A 16857-nucleotide genomic window follows, 5' to 3' on the forward strand; every position below is an offset into this window, starting at 1 on the left:
AGCTGCTCTGTGAGACGTGTGATGATGGCAATGACGCAAAACATCGATGTCTGGATTGTGCCCAGAATATCTGCTCACGTTGTCATAGTTCACACAAAAGAATTGCTACTACATCAAGCCACAAAATTGCTACTTTGGAGGACATTCGTGAAGGAACGATAAAAGTAACGAAAGAAAACCAAAAGCAATATTCAAAATGTCCAAAACATAAAGGCGAAGTGACACGATTCTTTTGCACAACTTGTCAAGTGTTGATCTGCCGGGATTGCACGGTCATAAACCACTGCAAACCAGAACATTCGTACATTGAGAGTGATGATGCCACATCGAAGTACAAGCAATCATTGGCTGAACTGTTTTCTCCACTTGAAAAATCAATGACAAAACTCCAGGAGTCACGAAAGAAAGTCTCAACAAAGGAAAGAAAATTTGGGCGTCACAGTTAAGAGGGTCGTGACAGAAGTGCAGGACAGAGCAGCTGAGATAAGAGCACAGGTAACGGCTCAAGAAAATCACATCCTTGACGACATTAAAAACATCCAAACAGATCGTGAACAAAAACTGAACGAATATGAGAAAACTATGGGCTTGGCAGTGGAGAGATTTCAGTATTCACTAGACACAGCAAGAGAGGTGACAAGGACTGCCTCGGATAGTGACTTTCTCTCACTCTATCCAACAATCAGCAAAGACTTGAAATTGTTGGCAGATCAGAGTATGCCTAAAGTTGACAACAGGCTTGCATTTCTGAAGTTCAAGCCGAGTGAGGGTGTTGGTGGCATCAGTCTGGGTGAGGTGGTGACGGAAGGCAAATGGGAACTGTGTTGGGAGTTGGGTAGAGAGGGAAGCGGTCCAGGAGAGTTCGATGGGGCTTGGGGCATTGCTCCTCGTCAACCTGATGAGATTGCAGTGACTGACCTCTACAAACGAGTTGTGATCTGCGGCATCGATGGCAACCAGAAAAACACGATCCCGATGCAAGGACGTAAGTTTCAATTACTGTGCATTGCAATCTCTCAAATAATGCACACGTACATGTATTTCTTTCCCCGTCATCTGTTTTTACTTTACCTCAAAAGATCTGATGAAACAAAATCACAGTAAATTTCATGCGAAACATGTTTTAATGAATACCTAGGTTTTCATAAAAGGCGCTTTTTAAATATAAATACATCGTCCATGTCTAAAATCAAATTTCCTTGATATTTTTTCATGAATTGAACAAACTCTACTGTAAATTTAACCTCATGTTTGATATTGAGTTTTTGCCCAGTCCCCATGCATGTTTAATTAGTTTGCTCTTGTTTTTTTCATGAAATTTGTTTGCTCGTTTCATGACATTTTTTCAAAGAATGAAAGTTCAAGAAAAATCCATTTAAAATGAAAGAAATATAAGTTTTCCTGATACACTGGTTCACTGGTTAATTTCTCAACTGCTGTCAGGAGTCTTTTAGTTTTTTTTTTCCTATTATCCCACTGAAAGATACAAAAGGGCAATTATCGAAAGGCTTAAACATCAATATGTACATGATACCTTAAGACACAGTGATATCCCTAATATGTACACGTACAAATGTACATGTATATTTGACAATGTATATTTTTTTGCCAGGGACACATTAACTATCACTCCAATTCATTTTTGATATTTTTATAAATTGCAATTCAGATTGAAATTGACCACTCTTGTTTGTTTTTACATCGTGCCCCCTACAGGCCCACTCGGCATCGCAGCTACACGCAGTGACAATCGTTTGGTGGTTGTTGAGAAAGGTGCATCCCATGTAAAGGTGTTCAACAGCAACAACACGCTGGCATACAAGTTCCCAACGGTGCCGCCGAGTGAGGTTGGTAAGACCGCGGTTGACCTCCGGAGCGTAGCTGTCAAGAATGATGGTACCATTGCAGTGGGAGATGTGGCGAGGATGGTATTGACAGTGCACAGCCCCACTGATGGTGAGCTCCTTCATACCATACCAGTCAAGATTGAACCTCATTTTCTGGCTTTTCACAGCAATGATCAAGCGATAATAAGTGACAATACATCACATACAGTGGATATTGCCGGTGGCAATGGTACTTCAAAACGCACCTTCAAACCCATCATCAATGGTCAACCAGTATGTAACTGCAACGGTGTGTGCACTGATGGCTCAGGTATCTATGTTGCAATGTCTAATGGTTTTAACACGGGTCATGTCCACCACTATGACCCTCAAGGTGGCTTTCTCAAGTGCATCGCACAGGGTCTGTACTACCCACTGGGTATCACATTCTCATCACATGGGCAGCTGGCAGTGGCTGACTACAACTCAGTCAAAATGTATCGCCCGTTGTGATACAACATTGTAATCAGTCATGTCAATTTCGCATCATTTGAGGCATGTTGATAGAAAAAGTAAAGAGCGGTCCTATCACAACAATGAATTAAAAGTTTAAGAATATTGATACATCACGTATTATACAAAACAACGTATACAGTATTGGATTACATGTGTTACCTGTATTATTTTGACTTTCTGATCAATCGGTCAATTTTGTCCACAAAAGTCGGCGGTTGTCTTAATTTTATCAAGTATGATTATAATGAGTCACCTTTTCAGTTCATTCAAAAGAAACAAAATAAAATAAAAAAGTAAACATTGAATCAATCCGATGACAATTTTGAAAAAGCTTTAGGAATCAAATTGAAGAAGAAAAATTCTAAAAGCAAATAAGTTTTTTAATTCATGTTTATATTCACATTCATCCTCAGCTCAAGTACTGTAAGGATAAACAAAGTAAAACGCTATTCAAGAGAAAACTTGAAATACCACGATTACAGGTTTGTTTCAATATCAATTTCTCTCATACATGTACGTTAGATGTATTTCGTTTTTCAACAAACAACACACTGGTTCTGACAACTGAAGGTGGTTATGTGATATGAATAAAAAAATGAAACCCATTGACAAAATTATGTATGTGCACAATATACGCTCATTGACCAACTGTGAGAGACTATTTAAACAATGAAACTCCAGAAAGACAACAACAAAAATGAATTTGGGCCGAAAGCCTAGCAGGCCTACACCACAATAGTTCAGGCAAACGTTCATCTTACAACAGCAGATAGAAGCCTTTGCCAAGAAATTGCGTCACTTGAAGAGCTAAGGTTGATCGTTCTGTTAAAAACATATTGTAATTTATATTCAACCTGCCTGTAAATACGCAATTTAGAAAATATGATCATCCTATGCTGATTTTGACTTCGCTTATTTCAAAACAAGGTTTTATTAGTTGGTTTCAGTTGCCTCAATGGGTTGAGTTATGTAGAGATATTGAAATTCGAGAAGAAAGTGGAATGGAAAAACATTCCATTGAAACAAATGCAGTGATTATTACAACTCATGATGTTAATCATGTGAGCTAGCTCCTATGAAACGAAACATTGTTTTGTTTCTTTAATTAAAACCAGCATAACCTTCAGGTTATTATTACTGTAAAGAAGTCACGAAAAATGTTTGATGTAATAACTGACAGTTCCATAATATATTTAGAATTGTCTCGACATCTACGATTATAATGTTGTGAGTACATTAAATAACATGCTACTCAGTTTGTAAATATTGAATACTGAAAATGAGCAGGCCCGATTTGTTACAGGGTTTCAATTAAACCCACTTGATGGTTTATTGACCAATAGGAATGTATAAGCTTTCCTAAGGATTTTATGACAAGGATTAGCTTTCAAGTGAAAAGAAAAAAAACAGTGTTGGTAAATTTTTGACTCACTGATCAAGATACATGCATACATTTCTTTCAACTGTCAAAAAAGAAATGACACAGTTTCCCAAAAAAATCTCGAGATAATTTAAAATCTGTTGAAATATTTCAAGTAGAGTCAAATTCAAAATTAAGTTTGATTGTTCTGTCAAAGACATTTTGTTTAATTGCTGTTAACCTGCCTGTAAATACACAATTTTACGACATATGATAATTTTCTGTTGATTTGACTCAGCTCATTTCAAAACTTAGTTTTATTAGTTGATTTCAGCTGCTTCAATGAATGGGTTGGTATATTTTAAGAAACTTGATCAAAAACATTACATGAAAACAAATCATGTGATAATTACGACTCATGATAATCATATAGACGAAATCCTACAGTGACAAAAAAACGGCCTAGGGAAGTTTTAGCTCTTGTTTTCATATTTGCATTGTCGCCAACATACATGTAACACTCCTTATCATGAACAGAAGTTAAGAGAATTGTTGTATCTTTTACCAAAAGTCCAATACATCAATGTATATTCTCGACATCGACGATATGTTTTGAGAAGATTTTAGTTCATATAGATTTCATGAGATAAAGTTTGTAAATAGTGAATACTGAAATATACGTAAGATGCTAACCTGATTTTTATCAAAGGGGTACATTCAAGCAACGTGATCGGTTCTTGGCCAATAGGAATGTTTTCACTGCCCTAGCTAGGTATTTCATGACAAAGTTCCCAATTGGAAAGGAAAATAGTGTTTTTGAAACAATTAAATTCTACAGCTATAGCTTATTAAACTGTGGTGCATGTTTTGTATGCAGGCTTGTACTTTGCATTTGTGTATGTGTAAGGTCGATACACAGGGCTTCACGATACCAGTACGCGAATGCAATTGACTTTGTGCAAACAGAAGCAGTCACACAAGCCTGACACGGGATGATACTAATAAATACCCTTGAGTGCCAATTGAACGAACTCCAAAAGATCGACCGCGCACTCGAATACCGTACACTTGTCTACAATGCACTACACTATACTTGTTTGTCTGTATATTTTGGCTAAAAAACTTGTTTATTTTCAATAAAGCGGGGATTTCTTCCAACTAATCAATGATGTGCTAACTGTATGTATTTGTTCAACTTTTTAAATGACTTACAGGAGGTAGGCGTCACTCATTTAGCAGACAACACTCTAATTGTTTGGACATATTTAAATGACACTTAACATTTCGATTCCTAATTAAATGGTCCTGTTGTTGAGACTGTATTTGAATTTGATGGGGGAGTTTTTAAATGGCAAAGAAGCGGTTTTTTTTTATCTAATTGAATTTATTCTTTGTATTTTTGGCAATACAAATTTATTCAATTTAAAATGGGGAATGGGAGGAAAAGTTGTCTCATAAAACGTTTAGGAGTAATTATTCAGCAAACGTAATTTGAATTATCAACCCCCCCCCCCCCTCTTCAGGTGATTCAGGCGGGTATATTTTGGAGGACTCGAGTCAGTTTATTTGTTTATTTTTTGTTTGACTCGTGACTGGCATCAGACTCGTTGCCTTTTGGACTCGGTTTGAGTCAGACTCGGCTAGTGGCTGATTCGGACTATGTTCAACTCGAATCGAGTCCATTTCCAAAACAAAAACGTGTTGAAACGTGAGGACAAAGTTAAATGAATTTGTTAATGTACTTTTTTACATTTTTAGTTACATATTCTAATGAAAACGGCCCCTTTGAATGGTGTAGAATAGGGCCTAATGCTGTGTTGCTCTGACGCTTCACCTCGTTTGAATTTTCACAGGTCATTTGTGTATTTCTGAATTCTCTGTGTTTAACTGATTAGCAGGAAAAACAGTCTTTGGGAACACAGTTTGGAATTACAAAGAATTCAGGTTATTGCAGATTAAACAATACGAAACAGTTTTGACAGCACCGCGCCCTAATTGTATTTGCTGTAGAAGGAGGAGTCATAGACTGCGTGGAGAGTAAAAACACTAGATGGGCGGTCAAAAATGATAAAAGATACATTAAAATGTCTGGAAGCAGGTTAAAAGTTTGATTTGACATTTCAATTCTGCATTCGATGTCATGTCGATCCCTGAACAATACGTGTAGTGTTATATTAATTATGAGCCTGATATAGTACATGAAAAACATGAGTCAAGAAGTTGCTTCTGTCAAAACCAAAACAAAACAAAAGCAATATGCAACGGCAAAATCTCAAACTTGCCAAACAGTCTTTCAGTTTTGAATAAATGAAACAATTTGGACGTCAGACAGGATTGGTGAGATACGTACCTACGAAACAAGTGAACATAGGTTTCTCCTCAAAAGTAGCAAATGTGGAGGGTCTTCCTGCAATTTCGAAAAGAAAGTTATTAAAAGCGCTGGCCGGGTTTCAATTGTACATTTGCAATTGTGAGTGTGAATCACCTCCGAATCTCGATCCACGTTCTGCCCTAGATGTGGCAACATAAAACAAACAATTAAGTTGCAAACAAATTGAATCGGAATGATGATGAGATATCCAAATTCTGCACAATAATAAGAACTGACAAGTCAATTTTCTTTGAGCTTTAATCCAAGAGAGGTCATCATACAGCCACTTGCCAGATGGTCAGTCTCATCAGAGCTCTGCAAACAGTGAATTAAGTCAAAGGCAACTGCATGGTTCCATGGGGATATCACTTTTCTCTTTTTTTTTTGGTGATTCATCGCAAATGGACTTTCACAGATTTTTTTTTTAAAACATCAGTGATTCATATGAAAAATGCACGTTTTCCAACATATATTGGGGAAGGCGGCAATAATTGAAGTTTAGAATTTATAAAAAATGAAGAAAAAAAGTAAAAGGGGCTCAGATATCCCATTTCCGGCAATGAGCGGCGGTAACTTTTAAGAAAAATGAAAAAGAAAATGGAAGCTTCTCCGGATCCTATACCGCCCTCAAATCGGGAATCAGGCTCATTTAGATATCCTTAATAGGAAGTGTTTGTTTTTTAAAGGCCGTAGGTACTTTCAAAACCTCCCCAACCCATCCATGCATCCCCCCGCCCCCCGCCCCCCCCCCTTCAAAAACAATGAATGCATGGAGAATTGTGTGGTTTTTTTTAATACAAAAAAAAATGTGAAATGGAAATTACAAATATATATACCTATCTAAATGCAGCTCCTTTTTTTAAAAGAGATGGGAAAATAGGAGTGCACTGCCAAACAAATAAGGCCATCCCTGTTGATAGTCCAGCAGTCGAGAATCAAACAATTACCCCCTCAACGGTTACAAAGAGAGAGTTGGGCAGACAACTTGAAAATACATTCGAATGCACTGGCGATGACGCTTGATAAAAGCCCTCGGTATTGGTTTATTTTGTTATTTATTAAGTTTAGATGCATTTTTTTGGGTCCAGATTCAGAGTAAGTAAAAGTTTCGAACAGATGGTCATGAACACAATCTATCTACTGTACCATGCATAGGAAAAATTGCCGTGCTGTCCCTTGGAGGCGCTCTTCATATTACATTTCACTTCGACTTCTACTTCCGCGTTGAGTGCTTGGAGCCTGAAATTTAACCAACCTAAAGATTCGCTCCTTTCGACTCAACAGAAACATCATTTTCAACCATCCAAACCGGGAACGTCAGATAAATGTGAGCACAATAATCTTTGTCTTCCTTAAATCCTGGAGAAGCATTTTGTTGTGAAATTCTGATGAGGCATTTTTTACGTTGTAATACCACGTTCAAATATGTACATGTACTCCATGTACATGATGTACATGTACATGTACATGTATGGCTGTTAATATATCGAGTAATGCTAATGGCATTGCTCGATGCAGAGGACTATAGATTTAACGTACAAGTACAGCACACTTTTTGTTATTATTTTTTTAACATGTTAACAACATGCTATCATGATAATGAAGATGATAATGGAGATGAAAATAAAACGATAAAGACGAAACAATGTCATATTATGATGTTATCTCAAAAAATATAATGCGAATGATTGGAGTATCCATATCTGTCCATGATAATTACTATATTTGCATTGCTGTGTGGTTAAATACGAAGGATGTCCAGGAGAAAAATATTCATGGGCCACAATGGAGCATCTTACAACTTTAACTTTGTACATGTACAGTACATTGATGTTTTGCATTCAGAAATGTTACATAATGATAAAATGCAACATTAGATGATGGAGTCACTTTCAGATTTCTGCCTTCCCGGATTAAGGAACAATATCACAAATCCAAGAAAGCATCACAAATAAATTAAAATATGTGAAAGTTTGAAGAGGAGGTGCAGTTTATGGATAAGGATATGATTTTGCACTTAATTGTTTATTTTGAATTCACATCTTGAGAGGCCTGCACACGTCGATTCATTCCAAATGCAAAAACACATCCTGTCAATTACTAGTGGTCCCTACCCATAAAGGGAAACATACGAGTGATACATTTGTACCACTGTTATGTTTTAAATAAAATATTTTTCTTCACATTTATTAGACAAAAATGGCGACTGGACCTGCAGTAAGTTCAGCTTTAGAGACGATCGGCAGACATCATCTTGAGTGCAGCATATGCCAAGAGAGATACCAACAGCCAAAGATACTGGAATGCCTGCATAGCTTTTGTGAGCAATGTCTGCTAAAATATCGTAGCACGAAGCACCAGGACTCTACGGTGATCCCATGCCCTGTGTGTCGACAGGAGACAAAGCTTCCTGAGGTGGGGGTGCAGGGTCTGAAAACAAACTTTCATTTGATTGGTCTGGTGGAGGAATTGGAACTGCAGGAAAAGTTGGTGTGCCCGGGTGGCACAAAGCTGCGCTGTGAGACGTGTGATGATGACAATGAGGCAACACATCGATGTTTGGACTGTGCACAGAATATCTGCTCACGTTGTCAAAGTTCACACAAAAGATTTGTAACTACATCAAGCCACGTAATAGCTACTTTGGAGGATGTACGTGAGGGAAAGGTGAAACTGATGAAGGAAAATCCGAAACAACATCCAAAATGTCCAATACATGAAGGCGAAGTGACAAGGTTCTTCTGCAAGACGTGTGATACTTTGATCTGCCGAGATTGTACCGTCATTGACCACTGTAAGCCAGAACACTCGTACATTGACAGAAATCTGGCCACATCGAAGTACAAGCAATCGTTGGCTGAACTGGTTTCTCCAATTGAAAACACAATGACAGAACTCCAGAAATCACGAGAGAGAGTTTCAAGAATAAAAGCAGATTTGGGTGTCACTGTTAAGAGGGCCATGACAGAAGTGCAGGACAGAGCAGCTGAGCTCCGAGCAGAGGTAACGGTGCAAGAAAATCGCATCCTTGACGACATTAAAAACATCCAAACAGATCGTGAGCAAAAACTGGACGAATATGAGAAAACTATGGGCTTGACATCGGAGAGATTTCAGTATTCACTAGACACAGCTAGAGAGGTGACAAAGACTGCATCGGATAGTGACTTTCTCTCACTCTATGCCACAATCAGCAAAGACTTGAAATTGTTGGCAGATCAGAGAATGCCTAGAGTTGACAACAGGCTTGCATTTCTGAAGTTCAAGCAGAGTGAGGGTGTTGGTGGCATCAGTCTGGGTGAGGTGGTGGCGGAAGGCAAATGGGAGCTGTGTCGGGAGTTTGGTAAAATGGGAAGCGGTCCAGGAAAGTTCGATGGGGCTTGGGGCATTGCTGTTCGTCAACCTGATGAGATTGCAGTGGCTGACCTCAACAACGAACGCGTTGTGATATGCAACATCGATGGCAACCAGAAAAGCACGATCCCGATGCAAGGACGTAAGTTTTAATTACCGTGCATTGCATTCTCTCAAATTATGCACACGTACATGTATTTCTTTCCCCCTCATTATCTGTTTTTGATTTACCTCAAGAGATCTGATGAAACTAAATCACAGTAAATTTCATGCGAAACATGTTTTAATGAATACCTTGGTTTTCATAACATGGAGATTTTTAAATATAAATATATCGTCCATGTCAAAAATCAAATTTCCTTGATATTTTTTCATAAATTGAGCTAACACTACTGTAAATTGAACCTTATGTTTGATATTGGGTTTTTGCCCCGTCCCCACGCATTTTTAATTAGTTTGCTCTTGTTTTTTTCATGAATTTTGTTTACTCGTTTCATGACATTTTTTTCAAAGGATGAAAGTTCAAGGAAAATCCATTTAAAATGAAAGAAATATAAGTTTTCCTGTTACACTTGTTCACTGGTTAATTTCTCAACTGTTGACAGGAGTCTTTTATTTTTTTCAAATTATCCCACTGAAAGATACAAAAGGCAATTATCGAAAGGCTTAAACATCAATATGTACAGGATACCTTAAGACACAGTGATATCCTAACATGTACACGTACAAATGTACATGTATATTTGACAATGTTTTTTTGTTGGCCAGGGACACATTAATCATCACTCCAATTCATTTTTGATATTTTTATAAATTGCAATTCAGATTGAAATTGACCACTATTGTTTGTTTTTACATCGTGCCCCCTACAGGTCCACGCGGCATCGCAGCTACACGCAGCGACAATCGTTTGGTGGTTGTTGAGGAAGGCGCATCCCATGTGAAGGTGTTCAACAGCGACAACACGCTGGCATACGAGTTCCCAACGGTGCCGCCGAGTGAGGTCGGTAAGACCGCGGTTGACCTCTGGAGCGTAGCTGTCAAGAATGATGGTACCATTGCAGTGGGAGATGTGGCGAGGATGGTATTGACAGTGCACAGCCCCACTGATGGTGAGCTCCTTCATACCATACCAGTCAAGATTAAACCTTATTCTCTGGCTTTTGACAGCAATGATCAAGCGATAATAAGTGACTATACATCACAGACAGTGGATATTGCTGGTGGCAATGGTACTACAAAACGCACCATCAAACCCACCATCAATGGTCAACCAGTGCAATACTGCTTCGGTGTATGCACTGATGGCTCAGGTATCTATGTTGCAATGCATAATGGTGACAATACCATGACGGGTCATATCCATCGCTATGACCCTCAAGGTGACTTTCTCCAGTGCATCGCACAGGGTCTGCGCTCGCCCTGGGAAATCACATTTACATCTGATGGTCAGCTGGCAGTGGCTGACCACTTCTCAGTCAAGATATATCACCAGGTGTGATACGACATTGTAATCAGTCATGTCAATGTCTAATCATCGCAGACATGTCGATAGAAAAAAAATAAGAGTGGTTCTAATCACAAAAATAAACTTGTACAATATTGATACAACATACAATAAAAAAAGAAAATCACACGGTATTGGATAACCATGTACTATTTTGACTTTCTGATCGATCGGTCGATTTTGTTCAAAACTGTGGGCGGTTAAGGATTTTTCTCCTTAATTTTATTAAGTATGTACATGTATATTTAGAGCTGTCAGTGTGGGTCTTTGGTTTAAACCTTATTTTAACACAATGATCACTTAAAGAGAGAAATGATGAATTTCTTAAAACACTATTCAATACAACACCGGGGAAACGTACCATTTTTCGACTGTACATGTAAGCAGTTTATATTTCCAGTAAATTGCATCTTTCAAAAAGGCAATTTTCAATGTTCAGCCAACCTTATTTTTCTTTGATAAATGGCTGTTTCGGATTATAATGAGTCACCCTTTTTAGTTTTGCCTTTTCTCAACAAACAATGCGCAGTTCCTGATAACTAAGGGTTTGGTAATTAGAAGCAAAGAAACACCGTAGACAACAAAAATGCTTCGAATAAAAGCTCTAAATAACTCGGGCAACTGTCAATATCGACGCACAGCAAGAACAAAAAAGTACATGTTTTGCCAAAAATGACATCGCAGTTTTGCTTATGATTTGCATTCGCAATACGGTATTACGGCTCTTGCAACAAATTTATACCGATTATGACAATTCCATCCAATCAATTCTATAAAATTGACGGTATGGACCCCATCAATGGTATGGAATAATACTGATATCAATGATCTACTCGTTATAATATTGGCTAGTCATTATCCCTCCTACATGTATGCAAACAAACATTCTGTGCAAGTTTTCCTTTCAGTCAAAATCAGTCTTTTTAACGATTGAGTGCTCTCTGACAAAATAAGGCAGGGTTGACTGGCTGTGATAGTTTATGTGTCGTGCTACAGCTATGCTTTGACTGTAGGTGATAGATAAGACATGTGCCTACTACTTATCTGCTTGTGTCTGTTGACTTAATTTGACTAGTCACAGTGCTTGCTTGAAATACATGTATGATCTGACTGTTTGGTGACTAGCCATAAGAGGCATGATAAGAAAGAGGGTTGATTTGTTGACTGTCTGTGACTGATCAGACAGCAGGAGGGTTGAACAATACATTGAAGTTTAGCCTAGATGTCCAGTTGGATGCGCATACACTAATTACAATGGATCATAGTTTAAGCAATACATGCCAACTATGTTAAGTATAAGTATGTTAGGTATTTGAATTCTAGTCAGCTCGCCTGTAAATGCGCAATTATGGGAAATTGTTTCATTCTACGTTGATTTCACTTTGCTCCTGTTGAAAAAAATGGCTTGGTTGATGGTAATAGACTTGAATTTTCCAAAAAAAGTAAGAGAAAACAAAATATCACATTGAATCAAATGCAGTGAAAGTTTGAAAAAAAAATTGTTTAAGAATGATATTGAAGGAAAAACCCTAACCGTAAGCGTGGTTGAAGCAAATAAGATTTGTAATTCATGTATATAAAAATTCATCCTAAGATCAAGTACTATAGAGATGAATAACTGAAATCGTTATTGGAGAGAACGTTTGGGATACCATTACATTGTATTACGATTTGTTTGTACAATGTATATCAATTGTTCTGGTACGTCAGATGTATTTTATTTTTCAACAAACAATACACTGGATCTGACAACTGAGGATTATTGTAATATCATTATCAGTCCTTTGTGCAGTCCTTTAATATCAGTCCTTTATGCATCATGAACAGAAGTTACGAGAATTGATTTATCTTTTAAACAAAACGTCACCGACACCACGAAGTAACACTCTACCGTGTTAAACCATATTTTTGTCGATTTTCAGTTTTTTGGACTTTTAAACATTATTCATCAAGGCCTACCATTGCACGAAGTTTCAAAGCTTCAAGAGCTTTACTTTAATAATTACGCTAAGTATCCATGGCAACTTTTGCGCAAAAGTGACAATTTTCGTTTTCATGAAGTAACACTCGAGTTCCATTTTCCATTGCAATGCATGGCGCGCACTCTGCTCATAAGTGAGCAAAAACGTTTTCACGAAGTAACACTCTTCTTGTAACAAGTTGTATGAGCGCGCGCGCGCTGACCTGAAGTTGCACTTTCCTCGTGTTAAATACATTGAAGAGTGTTACTTCGTGAAAACGAAAATTTACAGTTTCGCAGCTTTTTCGGTTTCACGAACTAACACTCATCTTTTTTCTCTTATTTCTTGTTTATTTAATACACAAACGAGTGAAAAACAGCAGATTTAATAAATTCAATTCATCAAGTGTCCACAACGAGAAACCCAACTGAAAATACTCTGTCGTTTTGACGCAAAGTGTTGTTTTAGAAGGCGTTCAACTTTAGTTGCCGTTTTCTCCGATTGCTAGTTTTTACTGGTATGTAGATGGGTGTTACTTCGTGGTGTCGGTGACGAAAAGTCTAATTACACATGTGTAATTTTCTCGAAATTAACGATATATTTTGACTAAATGTTGGTTCATATAGATAACATGAGGATAAGTTTGTAAATGGAGAACACTGAAATAAACGTAAGATAACCTAACATTTGTTTAAAGGGTTAAATTCAAGCCAAGTGATCGGTTATTTTAATGCTACATCTAGTTTAGTAAACTGTGGTGCATCATTTGTAAACAGGCTTTTGGAGTCGTGTATTTACCTACTGCATGTGAAAGGCCGATACACAGGGCTTCACGATAACAGTACGTGTTTGTAGTTGAATTCAGGTTGCGCAGACAGAAAGGGTCAGCCTGACACGGGACCATACTAAATCTCCTTGAGTGCCAATATTGAACGAAGTTCAAATAGATCGACCGCGCATTCAGCGCCTTACACTCGTCTCATGATCTACTTGTCTAGGCCTATCTGTATATTTTGGCCTAATGTTTTCATTTCATGGAATAATTTCAGACAAATTAGCAACCTTGTTTTTATTTCAACAAAGCGAGGATTTCTTTACTATTCATATGTCTACATATGAAGCTTTGTTAAAAGTGACTTACATGTGGCATGTTTTACTCATTACGCCGACAACCCTCTAATTGTTTTGACTTTTTGTAAATGACATTCATCCTTTAAATTCCTAATTAAATAGTCCCATTATCGACACTCTATTTGATTACAGAAAGTAGGAATTTCGTAAGTCAGTCAGAACATTTGCCCCACAATACTAAATAAATATAACCCATGCAAGTTAAAAGCAAAGTAATCACGCGGTTTATATCTTATTTATTTTTGTGGTTTTTTTTCCTTTTTCTAAATACAAATGTATTAAATTTAAATGAGAAATCGAAGGGAAAAAATGTACTATTACGTTTAGGAGTGATTATATTGCTAACTTAATTTTGAATCACCCAGGGTGACTCTTTGAAAACATCTTTCAGTACGGCACCGAGGATACATGTACTTTTCTTTTAGATTTAGATTTAAAAAAAAAATGATTAAAAGCAAAACAGTATTAACAGCAGATATATTAGCGCAATGAGCCGTTTAAAAAAAAAACGTGGACAAAAATTTAAAGTTTTCGTCTTCATAAATCATATACATTCCTTATAAGGTTCATTTTAAATTATTTAAAGGCTGGAGCTTCTTTCGAAACCTCCCCACCCCCACCGATCAAACCCATCCACCCCCCCCCCCCCCCCCTACGGAAAAAAATAATGAAAAATAAGCAAGGGGAAAATAGATTATAAAACAATAATAAACAAAAATGAAAAAGGCAAACACTAATACAATATTAAAACAAAAGTTAAAACAGTTTATTTAATGCAGTTCTGTGGAATGAGATGGGAAGGAGAAGTGCCCTGGGAAAAGAAAAGAAAATGTGTGCAAAGTACCCCCTCGACGGTAACAAAGAGAGAGTTGAGGGGACCACTGGAAGAGACATTCGAACGCACTGTCGACTGAACCTGATGACGCCATCTAAGTTAAATTGCAAGATTAATTTGATAATACATTTTTTTTGGCACGATTCAGAGTAACAAAAAAAGTTCGAACAGGTGGATCACGAACACAATCAAATAGTCAGATAGAATTGGCGCAGGATAAATTGGCGTGCTGTCTCTTGGAGGCGCTCTTCATGTTACATTTCACGTCGACTTGTACTTCCGCGTTCATTATTGCGTCCAGGAAACCAACTGAAAGTGAAATATTCTCTTCGTTTGACTCGACAGGAACAACAAAATTTTACCCTTCAACCCAGAAACGTGGGATAAATGTGAGCAAAATATATCTGTCAACCGTGAATCCTGGAGAGGCATTTTGTTGTGAAATGATGATGTTGTTTTTTGGGGGGGGGTGTGTGCGACGTGTGAAATTATAACGTTCGTTAGGCATGTTATTGTTTAGTTCGCAAATTTGGGACTCTCTCAATACTATGTATGAATGTTACTGTAATGTTGGGCTTACTTGCTGTGTTAGTAATGGCAGTACCCGATTGCAAAGTACCGGTGCAAGCAAAACTAATCGTGAAGTGGAGCACCGGCCTGTTCAATATAAGAGAAAGAAAAGACACTTGAAGTTTTATGTTTTGAGACTTAGGCCTTTTTTATAAATTAAAACCTAAACACCTGCTAAACATTTGGCAAACATGATATGCAAGCATGAAAGGTCCCTTTATGTGTTTGGAATCATCTAAATAGTTCGCTAACATACCATGTTGAATATCAGCTAGCTTAATTTTGTGGAAAGAGGGCAGGGTTTTGATTTATGAACACAATTTGTAAATAATAAAAGAGGTGTCTTAAGCTACCATGACTACATAATATCGATATTTTAATTGACATAATTACATGACACATTTTATTAGAGTGTCTGCGCTCATGTATGCTACCTGGTCCTGGCTATTGCTTTATCCTTTTTAGAAGGCTGTGAATATTTGGGCGGCCCCGTTTTCTTTTAGTAATACGTTAATTTAGCAGAGGTCGTCTCAGATTCCTCCGGCAAACTAGCGTACGCTAAAAGAAAGCCGGTGCAGCCACGGTGTGAGGAAATTAATAAATTAGTATCAGATACTTTAGGAAATCCTCTTCAAAAATAACTTTTAAATCCACTTCCTTTTTGTAAACGAATGACAGCTTGTAGAAGAACGTAAACATAAAGAGAAAACCACGACATGTTACCCCGTATGACGTGTGATTTTCACTTTCCATATGATGAACACCAAAAGTGCCTTCTTTAACTTGTTCTGAAATAATAATATTTTACACTGCAAAAATGATAATTGTGAGTGTGTGTGTTTTTTTTTTTTAAAGTGTCGTCAGCATTCACAATTTCCCCTGTAAAGTGCATGATGTACGAGATTCGCTTCTTTTTCTTCTGGTTAATAACCAAGCAGCTTCCATAGTGAATGTCCTTTTTCAGGAAATGTAGCATGTACCGGTACATAAGTCCATAATGCTTTGTGCTCTCAATACTAAGGAAGGCCAGTATTTGAGACACATATTTTATAGAACAACTATGGAGCATCTTATCACTAGTAAAATGATAGATTGCATTCAAAAACTGGACAGGAATGATGAATTTCAACATTAGATGATTAAAGTCACTTTCAGATTTCTCTGCCTTCCCGCATTAACCCACATCTAAAAATGCCAAGGAAGCATCACAGATAAAATAAAAGTTGTGATATTTTTAAGAGGATGTTTAGTTATGGATTATGGGTGTGATTTGGACTTTTTAATTCACATCTTGAGAGTCCTGTACCTGGCGATTCGTTTTAAATACAAAGCACATCCTGCCAATTACTATTGGTCCCAACCCATATAAGAAGACATGCGAATGATCAAGTCATGATACATTTTTAGCATTCGTATTTTTTTCACA

At 37.4% G+C, this 16857-nt stretch overlaps 2 protein-coding genes across 2 annotated transcripts; both read left to right on the top strand.

The window, feature by feature from the left end:
• The first annotated feature begins 460 nt into the window (after positions 1-460).
• LOC119733368 lies at positions 461-2596 on the top strand. The gene is made up of 2 exons (XM_038206953.1): positions 461-985; positions 1717-2596. Exons 1-2 carry the CDS (start codon positions 583-585, stop codon positions 2337-2339), a joined length of 1026 nt encoding a protein of 341 aa, XP_038062881.1. The 5' UTR covers positions 461-582; the 3' UTR covers positions 2340-2596.
• Positions 2597-8272: 5676 nt separating this feature from the next.
• On the top strand, positions 8273-11790 carry LOC119733342 (E3 ubiquitin-protein ligase TRIM56-like). Its single transcript, XM_038206928.1, has 2 exons — positions 8273-9569; positions 10300-11790. Exons 1-2 carry the CDS (start codon positions 8273-8275, stop codon positions 10926-10928), a joined length of 1926 nt encoding a protein of 641 aa, XP_038062856.1. The 3' UTR covers positions 10929-11790.
• The last annotated feature ends 5067 nt before the right edge of the window (positions 11791-16857 follow it).

This window comes from Patiria miniata, unplaced genomic scaffold, assembly GCF_015706575.1.
Source record: "Patiria miniata isolate m_02_andy unplaced genomic scaffold, ASM1570657v1 HiC_scaffold_25, whole genome shotgun sequence".
In the NCBI taxonomy this organism is placed as follows: domain Eukaryota; kingdom Metazoa; phylum Echinodermata; class Asteroidea; order Valvatida; family Asterinidae; genus Patiria; species Patiria miniata.